At 40.4% G+C, this 27,550-nt stretch overlaps 1 protein-coding gene and 1 pseudogene across 1 annotated transcript; both read right to left on the reverse strand.

Annotated features, from left to right (window-relative positions):
• Positions 1-13,917: 13,917 nt before the first annotated feature.
• LOC104438903 (myosin-3) lies at positions 13,918-18,764 on the reverse strand. Its single transcript, XM_010052057.3, has 6 exons — positions 18,523-18,764; positions 17,783-17,980; positions 17,465-17,587; positions 16,808-16,845; positions 16,535-16,703; positions 13,918-16,270 (listed from the first exon to the last, which is right to left on the reverse strand). The coding sequence occupies exons 1-6, from the start codon at positions 18,601-18,603 to the stop codon at positions 15,005-15,007; spliced, it is 1,875 nt and encodes a 624-aa protein (XP_010050359.2). The 5' UTR covers positions 18,604-18,764; the 3' UTR covers positions 13,918-15,004.
• A 1,401-nt stretch (positions 18,765-20,165) lies between these two features.
• LOC120295434 lies at positions 20,166-26,563 on the reverse strand (annotated as a pseudogene).
• Positions 26,564-27,550: the final 987 nt, after the last annotated feature.

Genomic DNA, 27,550 nt, shown 5'->3' on the forward strand with positions numbered 1-27,550 from the left:
CGAAATTAAAATTTTCACATGCAATTCAAATAATGATAAAAACTAACATCCTAAATGAATGTGCTTTTTCTTTTGGTTTTCTTTTCCATGATTTAAAATAAAATTCTTATTTTAAATATAAAAGATAATAACCAAACCTAATCTTAACTCAACATTTTTTTGGATTTTTCTTTTATGAAAATAAGACTGACTCAACCAACAGCGAATCAAATAAGATAAGATTGATATCTAAAAATTGACGAACCATATCTCGCACATGAGATCGGGTTGGCCAATTTTAAATTAAATCGCAAATCAAATCTCAGGCTTGAGATTGGATTGTCGATTTTATAAGGATTCCAGTCGGATTTCGGACGCGAAAATCGGACTGTCAATCCCTAGCTTGAGGGGCACTTTCATATTGGGATCTCAATCACATATTTAAAGAGAACAATTTCACTAAAAAGAATAAAATAAAAGGAAAGAAAAAGAAAACAGTAAGTAAATAAATAAATAAAAACTACCTAATTTTCCCTTTTCCTTCCAAGCTTCGTGTTCGTGGCAAGTCACCAAAGCAGAGGATCGGAGGTCCGGCAGGGAAACTCCAGCAAAGGCGTGGCTGTGTGGTGGGTCACCGTCAAAGGAAGTCACGGTGGTCGGAGCTCCGGCGAAGGGACTCGGTGGCTGGTGGACACAGCTGCAGCAGCTGGTCACAGGTGCTCTGGCGGCGGCGTCGCTCGGACAGGGGGAGCAAGCTCGGAACGCGTGCGTGCAGGGGCGGAGACCGACTCGGCGGAGGGCTGCTACGGGCGTCGTGGGTCGTCGCAAGGACTTGGGTGGCAGCAGGCCGCCGGGATCGCGAGATCCGGGACGGTGGGCCACGAGCAGAGGACTCGGGTTGCGGCACGGCGGAGCAACTCAAGTGTCGTGATTTCTGGGGCAGCAAGAGTGTCGGATCGCTAGGCCTCGGGCAACGGCACCGGGTCGGCTGGGCGTCGGGCGTCGAGGCGGAGGCGAGCGGGGACGCCGGGACTTCGGTACTGCAGATTGGCGACGGTAAGGCGAAGCAAAGGCGTTCGGGTCGCGGTTGCTGCGAGGGTCTCAAATCCGTCGGCGTCGGGCTTCACGGACGGCGAGCAAAGGCAAGATCTGGGCTGGGCAATCGCAGGCGAGTGGCGAGCGGGGCCGGAGCGGCGTCGGGAGAGTCGCGAACGACTGGGCTGGCGTCGCGGGTTGCTCGCGAAGGAGGCGCACCAAGGCTCGGCGTCGTGGTGGCGCGGGTCGTCGGGGCTCGTGGACGGAGACCGGCGGCTACGTCGGCGTGGGGAAGGCGGCTCGGCTGTAGCACGGCTCGGGCCTGCTCGCGGAGGGTGGAGCGTCAAGCTTCGCGGAGCGGAACAGAGGGTGAGCAGCGAGCTTGGGGAGATGATGAATAGTGAGGGTCAAATCACCTCTGCTTTTTACTTTCTCCTCTTTCTCTCTCTCACGTTCTAACTTTTTCTTTTTTTCTGCAGTTTTTTTTCAAAGAAGCCCCCTTTTCTCTCTCCGTACACGATTGCTTTTATAGGTAAAAATAGGTAATCTTCGTAAAATATTTTATCTCGTTTTTCAATATGCACGAAGATAATCTATAACCTCCCGATCACCCAAATCCTTATCTCAAAAATATTCTCCCCCGATTTCATCATCTATTGATAAAAAAATAAGATTACAATGCGATTTTTTTTAATTTTCAAAAAAACCATAATATCGCATCAAATTTTAATTTTTCTCAAGATAATCAATTAAAAATAACAACGGGCTTTGGTTAATTTTATCCTTTCATGGGCCTAGTCTGGCCTATTAATTTAAAATTCAAAACCACCAATTCTACCCATCCGCCACCGGTCCAATAAATAAAATGCAAAATATGCTAACTAAATGTAGCTATGCAATTAATATTTTTTTTCAGGGATAAAAATTAACCCCTAATTTTTATGCAATAAATGACTAAATAGATCGCCAAAATTTAGGTGTCAACAAATTAAAACATGTGCGAAATGTAGAACAGAGGAGAATGACCAATCCTCACCCTTTGAATATCCAGTCCCACCTCGTCTCATAACGGCAAGCCTGAACATCGCTCCTTCTAAGCCTTCATGAAACTGAAGCGGAAAAAAAAGTCGAGGTGGAGCAGAGGAGTTAAAGCATGTATGAAATGTAGAACAAAGGAAAATGACTTATTTGCACCTTGCAAACGCCCAAACCCACCTCAATCTAATTAGAAAACCTAATAAATTTGTTGTAAATATTTTCTAAACCAAATTGGGATTTTGAAAAGAGAGGAAAGTAAAACTAAAAGAGAAATTGCAATACCTTGGGTAGCATCTCCTTGTTAGTGAGAGCAGATTGCGACATGAGGAGAATGAAGGTTTTGAAACTCCCCGTCAAAAAAAAAAGAGTCAAAGAGGAGTTTGGTTTGCGGGAAAGGATTGTATTTATTGAAGCTAACAAGTCTGCACACTGGCTTTGCAAATTACAAGGTTTTTAATTTTTCATCTATTAATTTCCACGTCAAGATGATATGTGTCACTTTTTTTAATGAATCTAAGTACAACTTTTCCAAGGGTCTTTCAATCTCAAAAGTCTTTTGAGAAAATACTAGGTATTTAGTAATTTTTCCTAAAAGGCTTTCAACCGAATGTTAGCCCTGGGAAAGTTAAAAGCTCAATGTTAGTAGAGACTAGCATTTGGCTTTCAGCATTTAACCATATATTAAAATTAAATTTTCTTTTAAAATTACCTTCACTAATTCTTCAAATTTCCAATTTAGTCTCCCATTATATATTTTTTGACCGGGAAGCCGTCGACAAGCCAAATATGGCGCCAACAGCCAATGTTGATGGCTATCATTGAGGTCACCCGACGACAAAGGGTTTAGGTCTTTTTAAATTTTTAAAAAAAAAATCAAGAGCCCAAAGTTTTTGCCAAACACAACTTGAACTTAAATCCATTTGCAAATAGTTTTTAACCGAACACAATTCGTATTTTTCCAAATAGCTTTGGCTTTTAGCATTTACATTACACTCAAAGTCCATTTGCAAAGCTAAGCCAAATGCACCCTAAATAGGGTTATATATGCCATGAATGCTGATATTGTGGTTGTATCAAACATTAAATATTCTCTCTTATTCCCATTTAAAATGCTACTAAATCTCACATAAGTCAATCAAACACATTTTAAGCATGTAAAAACTCATAGATGCAAGTCAGGTAATCAAAATAACTCAACATGTCATTATTGAAACTTGCTTACACTTAACTTCAAAATTCAATTTGAGTTAACAAACATCGACCAACCAAATCAAGAGTGCTAAGAAGATTAATCTAACTTGATTTTTAAAGATTTCACTTACCTTGAACAAAGAATGAAACAGCTCACTGCGTTAACCACTTTCAAAGCAAAAAAAGAAGAAAAAAAAACGAAGATTAACAATCTATTAATTTTTCAACCCATAAAACCAATATGAAATAAAGGCAGTAAAGTCCATTAATGTATCTTGTAAACACTTAGAAAGATGGAAATAATAGCTTTAGTAACGTAAGTGTGGGAACTTCGTTTTTACTCGAAAGATTGGGACCTTTCACGCATTACGAAGTTAATAATCCGACCAAGATTTCACGTGAGCAATTTATTATCCGATCCTATATATTATTAACATAACGTAGGAATTTTCAAAAATTATATCTACTATTGATATTTACGGCTTTCCCGATGTTTAACCACAAGGTGAAGCTCGCCTGCACCTTTTGATTTAGGGTTTTGAAGAAAGGGGCATTTGATCGAGTCATGGAGAGAGTACTCAGGTTAGGCCGCTACCTGACAAAACCCGTCTGCTAGCGAAGGTACAAAGAAATGTTGCCTGTTAATTATTTTTAAATTAGAGTACTGAAAGTTCAAAATTTGTCGCTGAATGTATAATCAAATTTTCAAACATTTAAAAATATAATCAAGTTTTAAAACTTGTCCAATTGAATACTTTAATTAGCCCCTTCTATTTCTAGAGATAGAAAATGCTAAAGCGAGTTTTTGATATATTTTAAGCCACGTGACGCTAATGTGGCACCAAGTTGGTCCACACACAAAAATCTGAAAATAAGAAAGGAAAGAGCTTAAGAAGAAAAAATAAATAAAAAGAAGAAGAGATCGATTGCTCAAAGTGGTGTTCGTCTTCTTCGATGTGGCGGTGCTGCCACCCCACCCTTCACCGGCAAGGGTCGACAACCGTCGGCCATGAGCGAGGCCCACTAGCCTTGCAAGCCTCCGGCCAGGGTTAGGATTGGGCTTACAGGCCCTCAAGCAGTGGTGGTGCCTCCACTTGCCACCACAGCATGATGTGAGCTGATCCTCGCGTCCTGAATGCGAGGTCTCGGCAAAATATTTACACTCTCCATTCTCTCTATGGGAAACTTTCAATGTTCAAACTCTGGTCCCAACCATCGAATCGGACCACGAGAAGTTCAGAAGCTCAAGCTTCGTTACCAGTGCTCACTCCCGTTTTCTTGTCCTTAGTCCGCACGTGCAATCTCCCCTTTCTGCATGATAAAATGGGGAATGCGTTCGCATAGCTTCTCAAAATTTTGTGGAAGATTGTATTTGAACCAACAATGGTTTCATATGAACTTTTTCGTGTAATTAATTAATATTTTTTTCCTTTTTTGGGTCTTATTTCCTTCTTTTTTTCCTTTTTTGGGGACTTGTGCCACATGATATCAAAAAAGAAAAGTAAAAAATTGCACATCAACGTTTTTATGAAATTCAATTTGGACATGATGAATTAAAATACTTGATTGCACAAATTGGATAAATTTTAGGACTATGCACTTTTTTTTTTCTAAGTTTTTGAACTTAATTATAATTTCGCACTAAATTTCAGGACTTTTTATGTACTTTCTTCAATAAGTTTCAAATGCTTGCACAATATGATGACTAGAAAAATGAGTAGTGATTTTCATACTTTTGCTAGAATTACTGATAGAGCATGCAAAATCCCCATTTAGAATGGTCTTCAAATTTTATTACAAGTTCACTGGTTAGAATTTTCAAAATCGCTCCTCACTCGCATGAGTCTAAGTGAAGTTTCATTTTGACTCTATTTGTTTAGAAAAATTTGATATTTTCGAGAAATATCTATTAAGTCAATTTTAGGAAAATGACAATATTTTTCAATGTTTTACTAAAATTTGAAAAAGAAATAGAAGTTAAATTCCGTGATTTTATTTTTCTAAATTAAGATGCACTAGGGTCTCAATAAGAGGAGTTAGAGTTTCTCAAGGGCATTGGGAATCTAGCTCAATCCAAGTGATAGTGACTTGGTATGGGAATCAAGTATATGAGCATGATAGTTAGGTACCCAATTATGAACATCAAGATTTTGGGCTTGGTGTCAGGGGACCAAGCTAGGCCACACAAGTGGGATGAGATCATAGTCTTTGGATCGGTCTCGAGGAACCTAGGCCTAGCTTCAATGGACACAAACTCGTTGCCGAGGACCTAGGCTCGGGAGCTAGTGACTTATGTGTAGGAGCCTAGTGGGCATCGAGGTCTCGGCCTAGCCTCCATGGACTTGAGCCCAAAGCATCAATGGATCTAGACTTAAGCATTGATGACTTGGGCACAAGAACCAAGCATGGCTGTCAAGGCTTGAGCATTAAAAATCAAGGTTCTAAACCCAGCCTATTTGAATCTAGACCCAACTTCAATGAACTTGGGCTTGAGCGTCAAAATGAATTCCTAAGCATGGGCGCCAATAGCTTGCACTCGGGAGCCAAGAACTGAGGTATGGTGAGGACCCTAGCATGAGGACCAAGGTCTTAGACCCTCCTCTATAACCCGAGTACGACTACTAATGACTTGGGCGTTGGAGTCAGGTTCTCAAGATGATAGCCAAGGACTTTGGCATGGACTCCAGGGTCGTAAGCCCAACTTTTGTGGACTTGGGCCTAAGCAATAGTGACTAGAATGCAAGAACTAGGTAATCGAGCATGATCATTGGGGATCGGAGCACCTAGCATTGTGGCCTTAGGTCTAGCCATTGTGGAACAAGGCCTAGGGGTTGGTGACTAAAGCATAGAAGTTGGGTACTTGAGCATGGAAACTAGGGTCTTGGGCTCGACCTTGAGGAACTTGGGCTTGACCATTAAGAACTAGTCCCAGCTTCGATGAACTCAAGATTAGGAGCAAGGTACCCAGGCATGGTCAGAGACTTGAGCACTGGCATCGGGGTCTCAAGCCCTGCCTTAGTGCATGAGTGTCGAGGTTCTCATCCCCAAGTATTGAGGTCTCTAGTCCAAATATCGTTGTCTAGTTATGTCATGGAAAATGATTTCTGATTTTTAAAAGAATAAATCATTCTTTAGAATTTAAATGTAGGTTTTCTATTAATTATGAAAAGATTTTCCTTGACTCATTTGCCTAAGTGATCCAAACACTGAAAAATGAGGCAATTTTTTTTTGAGAAAAATTGTCTGTAAAATAAAGGGTGTCTTAGTGATACTAGTTATTCCGGAAACGCGTCAAGTGCCCATTAAGTTTGCTCATTATTTTGAATTTGTTTGATGTGATATGGCATTGACGAAAGGTACTCAAATTACTATTGGTAATCCAGGTTTACATGATTTAGATGCCATCATGGGAGAGAAAGTACATATATGTTCACTTTCAACGCAAGAAATGGCACATTTTCAACCGTCAAGCTTTTAAACCTTTCCCAGAGACAAGTATAACTAAGCCTCGTCTTTGGATTTCATCGTCGAACCACTTGTTTCCAAATATGAAAACTTCCAGATCTTGCTATCTAGAGAACTTGACAATAAATCCTTTGTCAATCCATTCATTGCTCACGAGAAATTTCTGATTCCTGATTTTTTTTTTTCGTCGAGTCCCAATTTTTTTTTCTTTTTTTATTCTTCAAACATTCGTCCGATCTTCGAGAAGTTTGAATTTGATGAAATTGAAAAATCAGTAGCTAAAATTTCTTTGCTGCTTTATTCTGAAGTCACTTGTCACCGAATCAAATAAAGAAAATTGGTCAAAACTATTCTTGTGAGTTTGAGTCTATTGAGTTCCTTGCTTATCTACAGTGTATTAGGTTGAGAACAATTTTGACTAAGGAAAACTACTTCGGAGGATGTTCTGTTTGGAGTTTTCTTCTCAGGAATGAAAACAATTCAGCGTTCCGCCGCTGTGATTTATATTGTTTTAGAGTAGGTGCAGATATAAGGTTCAAGGTATCAATTTTTCCTTGTGCAAAGTACCTTGATGCACTATCTCCCTCGCTCTTCAACATTTGGAGCAAAATGCATCAAAGGAAAAGAAAATCCATGAATCGACCCCTCGTTTTCCACTCTATAAAACTACGAGATCACCCCAACTTGACTCTATGGAAAGGACATTCACACAATTTTGCGATTTTATCACTCCGACTTGGTAGAAAAGGGCATCCATACGACTCATTGGAATTAAGTTCTTCTTGGCGGGGAGACTGATACAAACCTAAATTTACACCACCCTTACATTTTGATTCAATGTTCTTATTGTTTAGATTAATTATTATCCTATTCTAATTTTAGGTGATGGTGTTAAGTTTCTAATGTTTATCTGATTAGCGATTTAGATTTGTTGATTACACTAGAAACATCAGTATTATTTGCAACATTTTGATTAGCCTTTATTTATGAATTGATAGTGAGATTATTGATTTTTTTTTTTTTAGAGTTGGCATTTCCTCGTCTTTCTCTGATTCTCTCTCCTGTCTTGCTATCCAGTTTTTCTGCCATTTCTACGATTCTTGCTCGTCCTTTTTCTAAGCGCTTTCGTTCTATATCAGTTTGATATTAACGTTAGAGCCAACTTCATCAACTGGCATCGGAACAATAGCTACTAGTCATTATTTCGTAGCAAAGCAATCCCCGTTCTAAATTATTTTGGTATAAGAGCGAGATCCGTTCTTCATCATGAATTGTTATCTCTGAGAATTCTCCGACAACATTTAACGAGGATTATTATAGCGTATGCTTCTAAATTTGTCATTTTTATGAAATGACTTGCTAACTCAGCAATTATTGTTGGGTTTTAAACACAAATCTGATAGAATTGACTTAAATTGTCGTTAGAGAATACTATAAGGATTAAAATTGTAACAAAATAAAGCATAAAGAAAAAAATTACTTCTCCAATACTATGGAAATCAAAAGGGTAATTTATTCTAAATCTAAAAAGGTTTCTGATGGTTAAATGCATCGCGGTTGATTGGAACAGATTTATTATTCTACACATAATAAATTAACATAATCTCCATAGACAAGTTCAAAAAAATTGATTTGTAAATTAAAATGATAAGCTATCAATATTTCTTTTCTGACTAGCTTATTTAAATATTCAGGTAGAGTTCACAACATCAGGTCATATACACACTTTTCTAAATAAATCTTTACATCATTGATACAGAAATTTTGGGAAAAATTTAAAACACTACCTCCTAGATTGAGCGGATTTTCTCAAAAAGTAGCACTTTTCTCAATGGACCCCCAGAAATTGAAAAAGAAGAGAGAACATAGGACTAAGTCAGTTGATGGAGAACTAGAATTGCAGATGTGGAAGGAGGGCCCAATTGAGGATATCATGGAATAAGATGAACCCATGGCCACAATTTCTTAGATACAGAAGGTGTGATATAAATGAAATTTACGCAATTTTTTAGAACTAGGGTTTTATCTCGCTTTTAAGTTTGATTGAAATGTTAAGTTGTTCGATTGTTTTAATTAGAGTCACGGTTTCATTTTCTCCTCTCTCAAATTCGACTTAGGATTATTTGACCAAGGAACCGGAAAACTTAGGGTTTTGCATCGGGGGTTTAAGTGGGGGAAATCTACTTATTGAATAAAGATGCCCGTCTCCAAAGGCAAGAAAGGGGCACGTGAACGACACGTGATCACCAGCATGTGCCTTTCTTGCCAAGGATGAGAGCTATTAAGAATATAATGGTCCAATCTCAGAGTTGTTCGAAACAAGTTTTATATGTGGGCTTTTTCAAGAAGTGTGTCAATCTAAGGTGTATTTTGGAATTTTCCATGAATTTTTTGCCCATTTCATAATTCATTTAGATAAAATCTCCAATTTACTAAGCAGATTATCTAATCACCGGTACGATGGATAAGGGTTTGATATGACACCATTAGGATATAAGGATAAAAAAAATGCATAAATTTCAGGCTAGCATGTATTAAAAATCTATGGACTTAGCAACCACAAAAAATTAATAAAAAATTCAAAACTATTACCAGAGAGGAACCCAAATATGCAGCAAAAGGCTTGAGATGAGATCAAGTGAGCAGCACATAGTTTCTAATCTCTTCAACAGTTATGACTTATTCTAAAACATGACAGTCAATATCACAGCTTGAATTCAAGAGCAAAATCCAGCCATTATTCATAATAGCAACATCACCAACCCCACCCAGAAAACCCTGCAAATACATGACCAATACAAACTCCAGGCGATTCTCTTTATTTACTTGGAAGCGAACGGGAAAGAAGCAAAGACAACAGGAAATGTGGGCTGTTGAACGCAGCTCTCCACGGTAGCTTCCTTCCCTCGCAGAGGGAAATCGCCCGAAAGGAGGATTCCGACAAGAACACCGGAAATGCCAAAGGATCCAAAGTTGCCCTATCTTGGGAGATCCATAAACTTCTCCTCATCAGATCAAAACAAGCGACTCCCATTCTTTTTTTTTCCCCGACCTTGGAATCATAGAAGCATCGGAAGGATCAAGCGCACAGACACAAAGTCGCACAATCCACGCAGCATAGTCAGTAACAAAAACGTCTACAGCGACACTAAGAGGCCAAAGCCACCCCCCAGAGGGCTCATATTCAGGGGGTGGCTATGGATAGCCAAAGGAGCACTACATGGTGGTGGGTATGGCAAGTCTGTGTGTAGTACTCAAGAGGATTTGTGGAAGTAGGGCGTACTGCTATATATATATAGAGAGAGAGGCAGGCAAAATTTTATCATATTTGTTTCTTTTGGTCATCAGAGCAATAAAAGGCCGAGGTGACTTGAGTAGGAGAGAGTAGGTGTCACCTTTTGGTTTAAAAGGAGTACAGAAAAGGTGCTGCAAATGGCAGCATCTTCCAAGGGATATGCCCTCCACATCCGAGCACAGCCTCCTTCCTTTTTATACTTTATGGGGAAAAGGGCATATTCCTTCGTAGTGAAATTTGTTGACGAAAGTCCAAAGAAACCGGTTAGATAGCCATTTGAAAAGAAAAAAAAACTATATACTAAAGATTTTCAATGTATTAATTGTTCTTACATAGAGTGCGTCGGCGCTTTAAAAATTAAAATATTCTATATGAAACATGCTAAAGGTAAATGTCTTAAAAAAGTGTCCGTTAGCAAGTAACTTTTTTATTATTATTTAGACCCTTGGAATATGCGGTATTTATGGTATAAGTCTTTCTTTTTTCTGAGAAGAGGGTTTCTCGGAAAGTTTGTGGGAGATCAGCCACTTAAAATTAAACAAAGGGAAAAATTAGGTGGACCTTCTAGCGTCATCACTTTGTAGCGTCTCCTTCCTATTTTAATAGGGGAAAATCTCGTGTTCTTTTGTGACTTCAGCAGCATCATTCTTCTATGATTTCTCTTGAAAGAGAGTTTAGGATGCTTTGCTTACATAAAAGCTCTTTTCTTTCAAATTTCGTTTTCATCTTTAGTGAAAATAAATTAACAATTGAGAATCTGCCCCTAAAGGTACTGATTAAGTGGTCAGGCGTTTGATTTGGACAGAGTCAAATGCAGTTTGAATCGAGACTTCTTTGGACAAGAATATTCTTGAGGGATCATGATCACTACTCTGTAGCAAGGTGATCGCTTGGTAAGCCAGGAGCTGGGCTTCAAGTTAGGCCTAATTTCGCCCAAGCCCACTCGTTATAAAACTTTTGTATAAAAATCTTCGCTGGACTTGGCTGCTACGTTGGGTTGGACTTTCTCACTAAATGTCCTTGAGCAAGCCCGTCGGAAAATGTCTTTAAACTAAGCACCGGGTTGATGATTAGGTCTACTATGTGGATGGAGCCTAACCTGAAGCACGGGGATGAATTATTTTGTGTATCTATAGTAATTACTCATTAGCCTAGTCACTCGACCCCAGAGAAACCATGAATAAAAAATGAAAGAGAGAGAGAGAGAGAGAGAGAGAGAGAGAGAGAGAGAAAGAGAGAGATGTGTTTACTAGGTTGCCTTGATTCTAAACAATTGTTTGGACCAGAAAAGCTTTAAAAAAAAAAAAAAAGCTGAAAAACATCTGATATTGATAGTGCAAATCATAAGGGAATATCATTTTTTTTTATCCACCTATTAAATAGATAGACAAATCCTCTTTTCTTTTTTGGGACATGTGGCCTCAAAGCTAGTAGCGGTCGACAATGTATTCAGACAACAATCCCATTAGAAAAATTCTAATTTGGGTGGCACTGCTGGCTCATGGTTGCATGTACTTTAAAAGCATTATTTGTACTATCAACCTCTTTAGATCATGTAATCCTCGGGAAAAAAAAAAGTTACCATTTAGCGTTATTCTTCCATAATGCTCGTTTACTAATTCCAAAATTTTCATTGTGGTAAAAACAAGACAGATCCAAATTGCCTATTAACTAGTACAGCCATGAAAACCCATGTTCATATTCACCCTGTAACTACAAAGCATTTTTCGCATCTACCGCAATACAAATACACACCGCTTGTCTTGTTTGATTCCGCCAGAAGCAGATTCACTTGCGATTGAAGCATGGAAAATTCTCTGCGTGTTGCATTGGCTATGGTGATCATCGACAGGAAAGCATGTGTTGATCTCCTTTCTTCTAATCCTTCTGCAATTAGCAGTTGCTCTGCTGCCTTACTGTTTCTTCTTTTTTTGACCTCACGATCGTTTAAGTGATTGAAACTGCAGGACTGTTCACATGTTTGAAAGACACTCAGAACTCGCATAGACGCTATAATATTCACCAGAAAAATTTATCCGTTCAGGAGAACCATCTCTTGGCGCTCTGGGAAGCTTTCAGCTTCATCACAAGTACCTCGCGTTGAGCTTCCACCTCTGCGTACTTGAGGCTCATATGGAGATAGCGCTCGCGTATGTCTCTCAACTCGGACTCTAGCCGTGACTTTGTGCGCTCAAACTTTTTCTCATTACTACTTCGCCTTCGGGAGTTGCTTTTCTAGGAGAGTCTGGCGGGGATTCCCTCCTGGAACTCTGCAGGAAAAGGCATTCTTTAGCCACTGCTAAAATGGTTGAAAACACGAGCTTCATATGCAGCATACTTATGTCATCCAGGCAACACTTCTCTAGTTGCACACTTTCAATCTTCTATGCAAATTACAAATTTGAGATATTTTATGAGCAGAAATCTAGGCACTAATACTATGAACATCTTCGAGATATCACATAAAGTTACCTGCTAAGTGGAATATTATCAGAGTCATCTGCTACAGCAGAATCAACAAGATCACTCTCAAGTAAAGATACTTTTGACCTAGGATCGACTCCAACATCATGGCAGCTTTCAACATCGCCGTTATTGATATGGATGTCCTGTCAAGTGGACAGAAGAGAGAGATTATGAATCAATGATGACATTTCAATTTTCAGATGAGTCGTCGACAAGGAATGACATGACCACTAAAGATGTAATAAGTGAAAATTACTGAATGTCCACTGAAATGAGAATGCTGAAGGTTTAATGAAAGGTCCAAATTCACAGAAAAGTGAGGTAAAACACAGAAAGCGAAGAGTTTCTTGTGTTACATTACCTCTATGTGATGCCGGGCATTGGACATCTTAGGTTGATCTTTCACTACTTGTTGCCGTACATTCTTCATGATCGGCTTCTTTCTTATGTCACGCTGCCCATAAATACAGTTTGTGAGTTAAGGTATAATGATGACAAGTGCTAACCCAACTAAATATGAATATCCCAACCTTGACGGGCTTGAATCTTCAGTGGCTGAATTTGCTACTTTCATATGAGCTTTAGATAGTCCGGGGCTCCTTGTGTTGTTAACATGCTTCGGTTTTCTTTTCTCTTCCTCATAGAATTTAGTTCTTCTTCAGAGGCTCGGGCTCTTCTCAGGTACTCATCTTTCTGCTCTTCAAGCTGTTGTGTCATCCGCTGATAGTGCTTGTGCTCTCTCCTGATCTGGTTCAGCTCATTTTTCACCTCGACAGCCTCATCACATTTAGCCTGTTTGGCCATTAATTCACCCTCCATACGTTGAAGCTTCTCTTCTAAGATAACTTTGCTCTGCCTGCAATCTTCCAAATCGTTTACCAGCTCCTGTAGGGAAGAGATTTTCTCAACAAGTACATTTTTCTCAGCCTTCAGGTCTGTACATTCTTTGGATACTAATTGCAGCGAAGCTTTGGCTTCCTCTTTATCACGTTTGGTTTCAGTGAGCTCAATTTTCAAAACCGAAAGTTGATCATGTAGATTCTCGAATTGTTGCACATGGGCCTTCATGTTGGTGGATTCATCCATGAGTCTCTGGCGGTCATATTCACATACAGTAAGCCTCAGCTCAAGTTCATTAATGTTGGTTCTTAATTTCTCTTCCCTCGATTTGTGACTCTCCAACAGCTTTGACAATCTCTGTTCAGTAGCCTGCAGTGCCTTCCGGTCTTCTTGGGAAGCAGACAGTTCCTCTATCAGGTCATTCACTTGTCTTTCATACTGTGCTTGCATCTCATTCAACTCACGATCTTTCCTTTGCAGTTCAGATTGAGTTTCGCGAAGAGCAAGTTCCAGTTCAGCTTTATCTGCACATAATTTGGATATCTCTTCGGCAGCATCAGACACTATTCTCTCTCTTTCATCATGGATATCTGATATCTGATTAGTCAAATGTTCTATCTCTTGATTCAATTCACAATCTTTCCTTTGCAGTTCAGATCGAGTTTCACAAAGGGCAAGTTCCAGTTCAGCTTTATCTGCACATAATTTGGATATCTCTTCAGCAGCATCAGACACTATTCTCTCTCTTTCATTATGAATATCCGATATCTGATTAGTCAAATGTTCAATCTCCTTCCGGAGGTTCTCGACTTCAGTGGTTTTGTCTGCATATATCTGATTTAAAATGCTCTCTCCACAGCAAGCCGCTCCTTCTGTTCACGGTTTTCATCAAGAAGTGCGTCTATTTCCGATTTAAATGTTCTTTCTTTTGCTGTGACATCATCAAGCAGGGCAGAGAGATTTTCTTCTAATGTCTCAACCTTCGTGGAGCAACCACTTAGACAGCTCCTTAATTCCTCATGCAGCTCCACGTTCTGCATCTTTAACTTTCCATTTAATTCCTGAAGAGAGTTGCATTCTTCGGCAAGACTCTCGACATCGGCTTGTAACTGTGCTCTTTCTTTTTTAAGATGATCACATTCTTCCTGAGCCTCTGACCAGCGGTTCTGCATTTCCTTCATTTCTTTTTCTAGCTGAGTCTTCTGCTTCTTGCTTGAAAAGCTCAGCTTGATATCTCATCATCGAGGCTCTCACACAGTGCTCTCGATCTCTCCAGCTCCAACTGGGTTGCTTCCATCTCGTCCATCAGATAGCTTAGTTGGACTTCCTGTTCTGCTATGCGCATAGACAAGGCTACGTTTTCTGGCCCTATCTCGGAAGATTTCCGCTCAAGCATTTTGTTGGCGGAAACATGGGAATCCACGCTGCCACTTAGAACCACCAAATCATTTTGCACGTCAGTGAGGCATTTGGTGGTTACCTCACTCTCTCTTTGCATAATTTGCAACTTCTCCTCTAGCTCAGTCTTTTCCTTCTGAAGATCTGAAACCAGGGCTTCTAGTTTAGTATGGCATTCTCTCAGGTTATTAATCTCCTCTTCTTTCAAAAGCAACATCTCCTTGACTTTTCGCTCCTTGTTCCCGTCCTCAACCGACTCCTTACCAAATTCTTCACCTTTGTCCTCTGCATCCATCTTCAAGCACTCATTGCTTTTTCATTTGCAACAAGCATTCCATTGACTACATTATCTTTCTGGCCATCTCTGCAGTCGGTTGCAACGTGAAGACAGTTGTTCAATTTCTTTAGCTTGAATAATAGGTCTAAGTTTTCTTCTGTAAGCTCATTGCAGTCAGTCTCCAGCTCCTGAACCTTTTCTTTTAGGGACTCAATTTCTTTAATTAGATACTCATCACCTCTGTCAGCAGATTCTTGAGAATGCTTTTCTTCAAGAGTCTTGGTTAGCTTGGCCTCTAGATTGACAATTTCTTCCTCCTTTTCTGATAATTTACTTGTGTATTCTCTCTCAAATTCAAAGAGCCTCTTTTCCAAACCAACTTTTTCATCCATCATAGGCTTTTCATCCTCAAAGGCCTTTTCCATCTGTTGCAACTTAACTAGCAGATCCTTCTCTGATTCCTTGGTTTGCTGCAACTGGGTCTTTAGACTCTTGTTTTCTGCTATATTTGATAGTAGCGAATCTTCCATATCACTGAACTTTGACTGAATGAATGCAACGTTTTCCAACTCAAGTTTCTGCTTGCCGATCATCTCTTCGAGCTCGTGTAGAACAGAAACCAGCTCAATGTTCGATTCCTGACTTCTGCTCAACTGCAGAGTCAAATCAGCATTTGTTTCTTTCAGGAATCTTATTTCCTCCTCCAACTCCTTTTGAATGTGGCGTACTGCTTCTTTTTGGGAATTTGAATCATCCACGGTCTTTTGGTCCACTTGTGAGTTCTTGAGCAGCAGCTTTAGTTGTTCGACTTCTTTTCTTAAGCTCTCCCGTTCCGTCTTAGCCGCCAAGAACTCCATATCCAGATCCTTGTGATTCTTGGACAGATTAAAGAACTCCTTTCTCACCATATCCAGATCGAGCATTAGCTTTTGCGCATTTCGCTCCCACATTTTAGCCTCCGCATGAAGCTCTTCTATTGTGTCTTCTGCAGCTTCAATGAAATCTTTAGAGGAGTCAGAAATCTTCACAGATAACATTTCCTTATTACTCTGTGACGGATCACCCGAACCCATAATCTGTGAATTAGAGAACGGAGGTTTCAAGTGAGAAGAGCTATTGATCAGATTGCCACCGTCTACTCTGGGGGACCTGACTGAAGTCTCTCCAATTCTCTGGTCATGCCTGTCAACTCTCAATTGATTTTCAGGTGAAAGGTCTTCTCTGTGCGAGGAATTTTCCGCAGAGCCGAAGCTCTGAGTAGAAGCAAAGGACGAAAGACTTGTTTCCTACAGAGATGTAAAGAAGTTCGGTTAATTTTCTTGGTTAATTGACTTAAGCAAGGTAAATGAGAGCCTGACTCAAATATTTGTGCAGTATCAGCATCAAATGATAGTGACTTTGACAACACTAGAGAATCTGAGATATTATACTTTAAAACATATTCCAGGAAATAAACTTAGCACCTAAGTATAATTGAATTAATTAACAAGGAAAAATGCAATTCAGTATAAAAATATACAGATGCACTTGGAGGAAATTGCTGTACTTACCCTACTTGCAAGATGATCGGAGCACAAGGTTGACCTGAGTTCTTTGTTAGAGGAAGGGGCAGCGTTCTCTGTGAATGTGCTTCCAGACCTATCTGACTTGAAGTCCCCATCAAGGCTGTTTGAGTTCAGTTCATTGACTTGAGAATTTGTCTCTTTAGATCCATCGTCCCTAAATTTATGAACGATTAATTCCTAAACAGACAGCTAGTGAAAGACAATGAAAGGTTAAAAAAAAAAAAATGAAAGGGAAGAAGCTGCTAAATTGTTTCCAACCTGAGCTTTGTTCTTGAAGTCAGGCAGTTTATTTTGACCTACAAATGAAAAAGGCACGCAAATCTGTGTTAAGGAAACCTGAAGAGGCACAAACTTCACTAGGACATCAACCCCATACCAAACATTGTACACTCAAGTCAAAGCTACTTCAATCAGAAGGAGTACGAACTTCTATTGCGGTTTACAAAGAATTTCTTTGAATGATCCTCCTATTAGGAATTCATGCAAATCATCTGTCACCAATGTTCAGTTCATTTTACAACCACAAAGACACAAGAATTGGTAGGATATTTACTCAACTATATGTCAACAGCGAAGACTCTAGCCAAAAGAAAAAGAAAAGGCAACAACATTTTCTTCTCTCCAAACTACTATTTTTCCTGTGAAGAAACTTGCTGCATTTCCTTCTTTCTCTTTATTTCCTTTACTTGCTCATTTAGATTTCATTGCACTTCGTTCATTACATACATGTTGTACTTTCACATGCTCCTGACATAAAAGGGAAAACTAGTGTAGTACTCTATTGTCTTTCGATGCTGCAGGGTACCTCTAGCTTATCTAACAGAGTTACGGGCAATTGCCTGATATCTTTTTCCTCACTGAATTGTCAAATCTGAGAAGAACAAGAACAGATATGTGCATTTTATTACGACTTACTTGTAACACTGTTCCGTGGTTGCACTTTTTCAGAGGGATTGAAATGGGGACTGAATTGCTGGAACTGATGTAGTTTGTCGCATTGATTGTTGCCTCTCCAAGGATGCCAGATCTCGCCGATCCCTGTAATAGACAGCCACCGGAATTGTAACTATCACGTCTATTATGTTGCAGCAGTTCGGACTAAGCATCAATGGATAGATCACAAAAGCTCTAGTAAGAACTAACTACTTAGTGTTAATTTGAACTGATGTTTTCAGGTGTAAAACTTCTAACTATTGATCATCATGTATAAAATCTGAGCACTGCCGATGTTACCATGGAAATGACAAGCTTGATAAGGCAGTCTTCCAACTCTTTGGAAGAATCATCACGTGAAACCAACACAGATTCCGCCAGAGTCTCGGCCCATTGACAAGTTCCATTTCGCACTAATGCTTTGCTCGACTTAGCAATTGTTTTCCCCGTTTCTACAGAGATTATGGAAACAAAGAGCTTGTCCCATCCTTTTGGTACCTGTTGTGGCAAAAATGGTAGCAAGAAATTAGTCAATCAAATTGCTGAAAAATGCAGTAGCCCTATAATTTTGATAAAAAGTAGTGCAAACTGGATCTAGTTCAAGAGAAAAAGGTTGAAGCTAAGTTTCATTTTTCTTCAATGCACAGTATAGCTGCACCATAATCATGATCAGCGTTTCTGTAATCCAAACCTATCATGATAAACAATACCAATTCCAACTATATGTGATGGATGACAATTTTTGCCACACTTTTGCATAACTTCCTTAAAACATTTGTCTGCTTGACATATCAATGGAAGAAGATTGCATCAATCACAACAAAGGAGATAAAGATCATAATTTGTGTAAAAAGAAGTCTTTTAATCAAGTGAATATGCTCCCACAGTGCACACACACCTCCCATTCTAGAGACCCCAAAAAAAAAAAAGGGAAAAATAATGAGGAAGTGATTTAGTGCCAGTGGGCCACATGACCCTTGAGATCAAACTAGTCTTACTCTGAAAAAAGGAACAGAAGAACAGGAAAGATTGTGGAGTACCTGGAGAGCTTTGAACTGAGAGAGCTTGAAGTCAAGTCTCTCCCCTGATTTGGCAGGTCTGTTCCTGTGCAATCTGAACATCCTCTCTTCTGTTACAGTTCAATGCTTCTTCACTCAGTTCTCCTAGAGAGCTTCATATGAAGGGAATGATCACCCAGCTTAACTACCCCGGAAACAAGGACATACATTGCTTAGAGAGCGCCAATGAGGGAATGATGGAATAAGTGACGGAGACAAAGCAAATGGGTGGGGAGAGAGAGAGAGAGAGAGAGAGAGAGAGAGAGTTAGCTAGATGGTCATTGTAAAATGGGTTAGTGTTTTATTGTCTTCTACACCAAACTAAATTACCAACTTTAAGAATCTCACAGCAGAGAGAGAGAGAGAGAGAGCCACCAAATTTAGGACATGAAATTGGGTGGTGTTGTAGTGTAGTGTAAGATAGGAATCAGCCGGGCCGGGCATGAGTTTCTGGTGCAACAATGTGTGCAATAATATTAAATTACCGGTACCTGTGCCATACTGAATATTTCAGGTTAGATCTACATGAGATTATTTCAAAGGATGAAAATGGCTAACTTAAAAATGTAAAATCAATACATATTGCTCAAAACCCAAAAGAGATTTCAATGACTTCTCTCTAATTGCAAGATCGTAACTATCTTTCTCAAGTGTCTTTCGTGACTATAGGATTCAATCGGTCACCTTTATTTTAAAAAAGGGTCATAATTCATGGACTATTCGATAATTAATCCTTTTAGACCCATGAGATATGTGCGGTCTATTGAATTGCGCACAGTGGTAAACTATGTATTGGATGGGCCATCTTGGCTCATCTTGTAATTACATGGCTGCATTTTCGGATTGGGCAATAATTAGTAAGCTTACTAAGGAATTTTATTGGATTCCATGAAAATTTGTCCATTTACTTACACCTTGATATGATACAACGCACCGAGTCTCTCTCACTCATCCGTGCAACGATGTTTCCTAATGTGATCCCCGTACAGTTCAAGGCCAGAAGCAGCTCTCTCTTCCTCGACGACGTCGAATGCTGATTACAATACCTAGGCACACATTGTTTTTCTCATTATACAACGTCTTCCAAGGCTGCTGCATATTCCGATCTTTGTCGCCTTCTTCCGCTTGCTGAAGCATCTCTCCCGACTCACTAGGCTGTTCATTGTATCTTCTTGGGAATTTGTTTGGCGGCCACTGACAAAAATCGCCAGAGAGACAGATTTTCGGAGACAGTATCTCGATACATTAGTCATATTGAACAGCTTATGCGAAAGCGACGATCCTCGCTTGAGAATGGCATTCATCAAGAAAACGAGGTTGACGAAGTCGAATTGGTGGCCAGCTAGCATGATTCTTTTAGCAGTCGTTCTCCGAAAACAAGGTTTGACGTTTTACATCCACCTTATTGTTGAACATATGCAATATTTTCCTCCAAGCACGGGTCGCGTCATGTATACTCGAGATTATTTGTCTTAGAGGAGTTGTACGTCGTGAACATATCCCGGTCCTTAATTCTCTAGATAACACCCTTGCTCATGTCGAGCGACCCGCAACTACTGACAAGGACCAAATGACTGAAAGATTGACAGTTTTAGCAAAGATCACCAACAAACATAATGAAGGGATAGGGAAAGAGAAATCATTCATCCCACAGCATAAGGAATTAGAACGTTTCCCATGTTGCATTACCGGAATGAAAGAAAGATGGAAGCAGCTTATACAGCAAAGGAGCCCCTGCAACTTTATTCAGGAGGCATAATCTCTATGGTCAATGCCATTGTAGCTTTCGTCCAATTCATTTGATGCCTGTCCTAACTGGGGGACGTGTATACTCACTTATACGTAGGTGCAAGGAGCTGAATATTTTATGGAAAGAAAGATGATAATTACCAACTGCGGGCTTAAAAGAGCCTCGATCCGAAAATTAAATTGATGGTAGTAGCTCCACATCTTATCATTCGTCCCTCTTCCAAGACACCATTTCACTTCTGGAACTCTAGCACAGCATAGAAGTGATCGATGTAAAATGCTTGGAAACGAGGGAAGCCGGTAGAGAGCCCGAGCTGCTGGAATTCCTGCTCAGTCCTATGCTTGCCCTTGGCCCTGTAGATGGTCATCACGAAGATGTCGCCCTCAAGAAGTGCTCGAGTCCTGTGGCTATCATCTGAGTGCTGCGGTAGCACCGGCTCGCAGGCAATCAGCTTCCTCCCGCAGGGAGTGCCTTGAAGCAGTTTTCCAGTATCTGCTTGCACTCGTCGTCCGTCCATGTCGTCAGTATCCACTGTGACCACAATTCCATCCTCGGCATTAAAAAGTGCATGGTGTTTTTAGCAAAAACATGCACAAAACGTACGCCTATGATTCTTGAAATGATTGGACCTACTAATGACATCATCGGCAGAACAAATCAAATTTAGCTAAAACTGCAATTATAGGGAGAGTTTGATTATCATAGGCTACGCACAATTTAGCTCGGTCCACATAAGCCAGATCTGGCCAAGATCTTTCCCAGCAAAAGGAGAGCAGAACCCACAGAATCATGAAAAGTGAAACTTCCACCCAAAGAATTCAGAGTGTGTACTCTGTTTTCTTCTCTAGATGGTGCTAGCTGTCGAAGTAAAATCTGAGCATTTCTCATGAGAACTGTTAGGTGAGTGAACCGCACCAGATCTGTAATTTCATAGCCTAGTGTGGTTGGTTTGGATGTCAGGCCTGAGGGTGTACCTACAAGCTGAAGGTTCTCATGATCCAAAATAAGCTGCATACCCACTTCATCAATCGTTATGCCCTTGTATTTCACCATTTAAAGCAGTAAAGGTTCTATGAAACCTCGACTTGACACTGCCGACATTTGAAAGAGGACTCGGAAGGAAGAATCAACAGGTCCCATTAAGCTTATCACTGTGGGAACATGAAGCAGGTTCCATCTGTTCTATACCGTGCAGCTTGATATTGCACTCACTCGTCCATCTCTGCCGTAGCTGGGCTTAGAGACTCCCTGGATGCACTGGGAATATCATACCATGAGGCCATCATTGTGTCTGGCACAGATCGATATTGACAACAAACCCAAGAGAATGGATTGAGAGTTATAAGAACTTGGCTTGATGGAAAAGAATACAACACTCACTCATGAGATGGGGCGAACATGTGCAATATGGAATCGAATGAATCATTTGCTAGTAGTTTTCTAATACCAGAAGTGCTCATAAAGGTGGAATTTGATCGAAGACCCGTGACTAGTGTTAAACACGGTCCAATATTTAAATTAGTGCCTAGTTGTACTGATTAAGATGAGGCGACAATCAGAAAAGAATTCATAAATTCCATTACATTCATTATAACTATACCAAGGAAAGCAAAAGGTGGATTTCCTACTACAGCAGAAAATGCATCAATTAACCCTACGCATTTTAGCTGCCGTAGCCTTCGAGTCATTAGATTATGCAGAACTATAAGATCATCAAGTCTGTGGCTGGCATACAGCTGCTTGAGGCGAACTCCATTAGATTTAAGTCCACGTTGGAAGGGCATAAACAGCGAGATGCAAATTCCTTTTGTCGTTCACAAAATCGATCGCAGGAAACTACCTATCTAGTGAAATAGAATCAAAACCAAACATGCGGAGTTCAGCGAACAACGTACCCTCATGAAAATGGCATCACCAGCAGGGATGGACTTGAACATGTCGCCACCAACATGGGTCACCCTGTAAAATTCCGCAGCTTTAATTGATCCTCAGCCACCAGAAGACTTTTTATCCTCTAGAGAGGGTAGACGAAAATACAGTGGTGAAATTTCATGTTTTCTTGTGGAATTTAATGTAGACTCCTCCATTTCTTGACGGATTATGGTGAAAAAACTTTAGTGATATTATGTCCTCCTAGTTGACTTATGGAAAAGAACATGAATGTGTGTCGACTCCGATAGATTCCATTCCAGCGGCAACCGGACATGTTTCTCTGAAGCTTGGAGCATCATAAGTTTCAAACTTGCTGAGGTTACTCTTTTTCGATAGGTTAAGTTAAGGTGAGAAAAAGTAACAGCTGGAAAACCAGCTCTATGTTAGCAAATTGCCAGGTCTTCTTCAAAGGGCTTGATGCAGCAAGAGTCATGGCATGCAGGTGAAGGTAAAGGCAAATTGAAAAGAGCAAGTCACCAATAAAAAAGATGCTGCTAAATGTATGCCAGTTGCTTATTGAAAGAAACGTAAGGGTTTCTCTTTTGCATAATATTAAACATCATGGATCATGTCCTGGCTTTGACGACTTTGTCCACATATTGAAATAGCAGAATAGCTAGACCAGATCATGGCCCCCATAGCATGCTAGGCCTGCCTAGGCCTGTCTTAGCCAAGAAGGGCCCAAAACACAAATTAAGCAAGCCTAGGCAATTAATTTTCTTCCTAAGCTTGAGCCCACACAAATGGGTCTGCTCAAGCCTATTCATTTTATGAAGAAAAGTAATAGCGAAAATGACATGAATGGTCCTTTAAACTTTGGACCAATATACAACATGTGGTCTTTGAATTTTTGATTTCTTCAATGTGAAATCTGGACTTTTAATTTATGTTCAATATAGCCCCTAAACTATTCATTGAACATTTTCATATAGTTTAGGAGCTACATTGAATATGTACTAAAAGTCCAAGAACCACATTGAACAAATTAAAAGTTTAGAAACCATATTGCACATTGAGCCACATTCAAATTGAAACTAAAGTTCAAGGATCATTATAAACAAATTAAAAATATAGGAATCACATTACACAATGCGCAAAAGTTCAATGAATCATTTATATCATTACCCTAGTTTATTATTATAGGTAGACTTGAGTAAGGACATTAAGATGTGATACCCAACCTAACGCCCTTCGTTGACCGGGTGCATTAAACATATTAACCTTGTTAAATTCTCTAGAGAGCATTAGATGCGATGTGAAAGGTATTTCTTATGTTGCCTCGTATGAAAATACCAGGGCCCTTGTTACTATATATTTAACAAATGTTATGCTCAAGTTCTGATCACACACCTGTCTAGTATAATAAACATGTTGACAGCTTTAATATTTCCTTAATGAGTTACTAAACAAGTACCTAAAGGTTCTCCCTAGAAGAATTCCTTTTTCAGGTTCCTTGCTAACAGGTGCGAAACTGAATAAGCCTTTCTTTTATGTCAATGTCAAATAAATTAAAAAAAAAAAAAGAAAGCTACATTTTCAAGATAGTGATGGGCCAGAAAGGTGCAATAACTTCACGCCTAACTTAGAATTTAGCTTCCCAAGATAAATTATTACTTAGAGATATGATTCTTGAAATATTTTCTTGAAGAAAAGAAAAGACTCATGCGTGCAGCTCACCAGGAATGGGAGGCGCTTTGCCACGACCTCGGGCAAGTCGAAGTTGATCCCTTCCCGGACGTGCGTGTGCTTCCCCATGATCATCCGGAGGCAATCCCCCGCGCTCCCGCCCACGTCGACCAGCCTCCCCACCCCGGAGAACCCGTCGTAGCCGTCCAGTATGGCCTTCATGAACGGCACGGACACCCCCGACATGGCCCGCTGCATCAGCTCGTTCATCTCCGGGTTCTTCCCGTAGTGGGCGTACGCGGTGTCGCTGTTGGCCTTCACGAAGGGCTCCGTGGCGGGTCGAGCACCGCCTCGTGCACCAGCGGCCACGCCCTCATCAGCGCGTCCTGCTCACATGCCGCGAAATAAAATAAAATTAAAAATTGTGCTTGACAAGTACCGAGAGATTCTGCTGCCATTGGCCGGGATTTCAAGCTTTTAAAATATTCTGAATTATGATATCAATGTCCTGAGAATCTTCCCCGAACTATATATTAATTACAGATCAATAAGAAGATAGTGAGTAAATTAATAGCTTGATCGATGCACGGATGGGTCGGACCACGCCCTCATTAATGACTTCATGGAAAGCAACGAATATCCCTAGATAGTACTCTACCTGACCATGTGAACGGGCAGGGCGGAAAGTGATCTGTCCTCTTAGCTCTGATCACGGAAAGTGATCTCATGCCAATCACACAGCCATCGCTTTCCGCTGGGAAAATTCACCACACTTTCAATTTTTCACCACATCTCTCTCTCTGCTTTCGAATTGGGCCCTCAGAGTACGATCTTATGTGCTTGGGACTCGCTCTCGGACACCTATCGACAACTCCAGTACATCATCGTCCTTTTTCAGCACTTTGTCAGTGCCGGAAAGATGTGAAATCGAAGTATTTCGTTCAATGCACCTTATCCTGGTACTAGTGGTTGAAATGCCCCCACCTTGACAAGGGGAAAAAGGGGGAGAGGAAAAAAAAGGCAACATTACTCACTTTTCCACACATTGTGGATAGTCAAATCTCTCCAGCTAAGCTACCATCATATCATTTTAAAACAAGGCACCTTTTGCGACTATAACTAGACAACGACCGCTTTCTGGTCCCATTAACCAAGATTTCTACGAGGATAAGTCAGGTCACACACGAACTTCTCAATATCTCCAAATTGATTAGCTCTTTGTATACGTATGAGATCCAATTATCAATTTTAATTTTTTTGTTGGACTTTCTAAGATAGGGAACTTTCGTCAAAATGCCATCGAAAGGATGGACTACCAAATTTAAGAACTAGGCTACATTTAGTAATCAAAATTAAATTCATAATTATCATATCTCGTATTTGGTTCCTATTGAAGCTACGATAAAATCAAATATAAAAAAAATATAATCAGATAAAATTATCCCATAGAGGATATAGTAAAAAGATAAATAAGTATTTCTAATATCCATTATATAAAAATCATTTTTCAAATAATTTTTTTAAATAAATAATATTTGAATAATATCTGAATTCTAATATAAAAATTCAGAATAAAAAATAAAAATAATTGTCTTTTTACTTATTCCTATTTCAATTCATTTCTACTTCAATATTTTAAGTATATGAGTATAGCTAAATAAATAATACAATTTTATTAGAGAATTATGAAAGGGGAAAAAGAAATAAAAAAAAAAGGAAAGCAATAAAAAAAGAGAAAAAAAAATGAAGTGAGCAAAAGTATCGTGAGAGATATTCTCAGCATCTACGTATGTATAACTTCCAGGTTCATTGGTATTGACATATCAATGATACCAAATAATGAACCGAATGAGATGTGAAAATATAGAAAAATTCTTGACTTTTATATCATATTACATCTAATAATATCCTCATTAAAATTTTTAACGATCTAATACAAAATAAGCATTTTAACTGATGCAATAGGCTGTCATCAAATAAACTTTTATGGATCACGCAATCGTTTAATTCTCTTCTTCCTTTTTTTTTTTTTTTTTTTTTTTTTCGGCCTACAAGATAAGAACTTCATAAATGTGGAAATGACATCCCCCGGGAAGGAGCCAATCCTCGTTCCTGTCCAAAGGACATACGGACGCTTTCGACTGTCGACGCTTCTTCCGCGATTTAGGCACAAATCTCTCGACGATCTTTCGACTCGGTTAAACCCAGAAAACTATTCCGAATTCCGCGGGAGATGGACTAGTGAAAAGATCGATCGGAAATGACGAGAGGGTTTCGGCGAATTCGATGGATTACCTGGTGGTGCTGGAGCACGTAGGGGGCGTACGACAGGCCCTCGGCGTCGGTGACGAGGGTCTTCCCGACCTCGGTGAGCGAGTACCTCCGCTCGGAGGAGGCGGAGGAGGCGGCGGGGGCGACGTGCTCCTCGAAGACGCCGTGGCTGGCGAGCATGCGGAGGAGCCTCTGGAGGTTCTCGGCGTCGCCGGCGGGGCGGCGGGGAGCGGGCGAGGATCTCGGAGGCGGAGAGGGGGCGTTGGAGCCGCCCTGCCAGAGGGCGTCGGGGACGCCGAGGCGGACCACGGCGTTGAGGGACATGGGGACGCTGATCATGTTGGCGAGCTCGAGGATGCGGAGCCTCGCCGCGTTCCGGGCGTCGGAGGTCTCGTCGGCCATGGCTGGATGGACGGATGGACGGATGGACGGACGGGAAGGTTAGCTTCTGGTCAGTAGCGAGCGACGGAGAGAGGGAGGGAGGTGGTTGTCTTCTTGGCGAGTGTGGCGAATCAGTAGGGGTTTGTTGAGAGACAGAAGTTTTTAGGTCTTTTAATATTCCAAAACCAAATTTTATGGTGTTTGACTAAAACATGAAAGTAAAAATGTAAAATATTTTTCATCATTTGATATTAAAAATCTAATTTGATCATTATGAGAAGAATTACCTAAAGTATCGAATTTTTTAATCGTTTTTTTTTATTTACTTTTTTTCCTTCTTCTTCAGCCGATTGCCAACAACCAGCCATAGGTGAAGGATGAGCTTTCCTGAAGCCAGCAGGTTAGGCTTGCCAAATTGGGGGAGCTCGACCTTGCCTCACTAGAAACTCAGGCGAGATTCCACGTCGCTAAGGTACACATTGCAACAAATCTTCACTATATGCACCAAGCAATCGCCTCGGATCAAAATGCGAGGCGACTCTATCGCTTTCAGCACAACCTTAAGCACGTCGAGCTTGATGGCCTCCTCTCCCTGATCCCGCCGACTCATACCTTGCAATAGCCTCAAAATCAAGCCCGAACCTCCACCGGTGCTTTGCCTAATTGCCATAGCTAACGCCGTCACTAATCTGTGCATGGGCGTGGCTGAGCAGGAAGAGGTCGAAGGCGTACTCGAGTGCGAGCTCCCCAACCCTGCCGTAGGCAGATTCGAGGGCGAGGATCAAGGGCTAGAAGACGAAATTAGCATCGGAGAGAGCGAGGCCGAGCAGGGGAGAGGGAGATTGGCCGAGGCAGGGGTGAGATCAATGGCAGAGGTGAAGGGGATGGTCCTGAGCTTGTCGAGTGCAAATTTGCAAGTGGAGACGATGTGGGAATGCATTGAGGAGGAGAAGGGAAAATGATTTTCTTCTTTTGAAACAAACAAAGTCTAAGGGCCTGCATGTGTTTATTCTTTTGTTGCGTTTATGTTATTTGTTCCCGGAACACAAA

The sequence above is a fragment of the Eucalyptus grandis genome, chromosome 7 (genome assembly GCF_016545825.1).
Source record: "Eucalyptus grandis isolate ANBG69807.140 chromosome 7, ASM1654582v1, whole genome shotgun sequence".
In the NCBI taxonomy this organism is placed as follows: domain Eukaryota; kingdom Viridiplantae; phylum Streptophyta; class Magnoliopsida; order Myrtales; family Myrtaceae; genus Eucalyptus; species Eucalyptus grandis.

Bases quoted from the DNA above. Each gene is read 5' to 3' on its own strand.
- LOC104438903 (XM_010052057.3), bottom strand. From the start codon at position 18,603: ATGTTCAGATTGCACAGGAACAGACCTGCCAAATCAGGGGAGAGACTT. The intron at 17,981-18,522 runs GTACTCCACAAT...TTGCCACAACAG, and splicing joins CTCAGTTCAAAGCTCTCCAG to GTACCAAAAGGATGGGACAA. The intron at 16,846-17,464 runs GTAAGTCGTAAT...TTTCATTTGTAG, and splicing joins ACCACGGAACAGTGTTACAA to GTCAAAATAAACTGCCTGAC.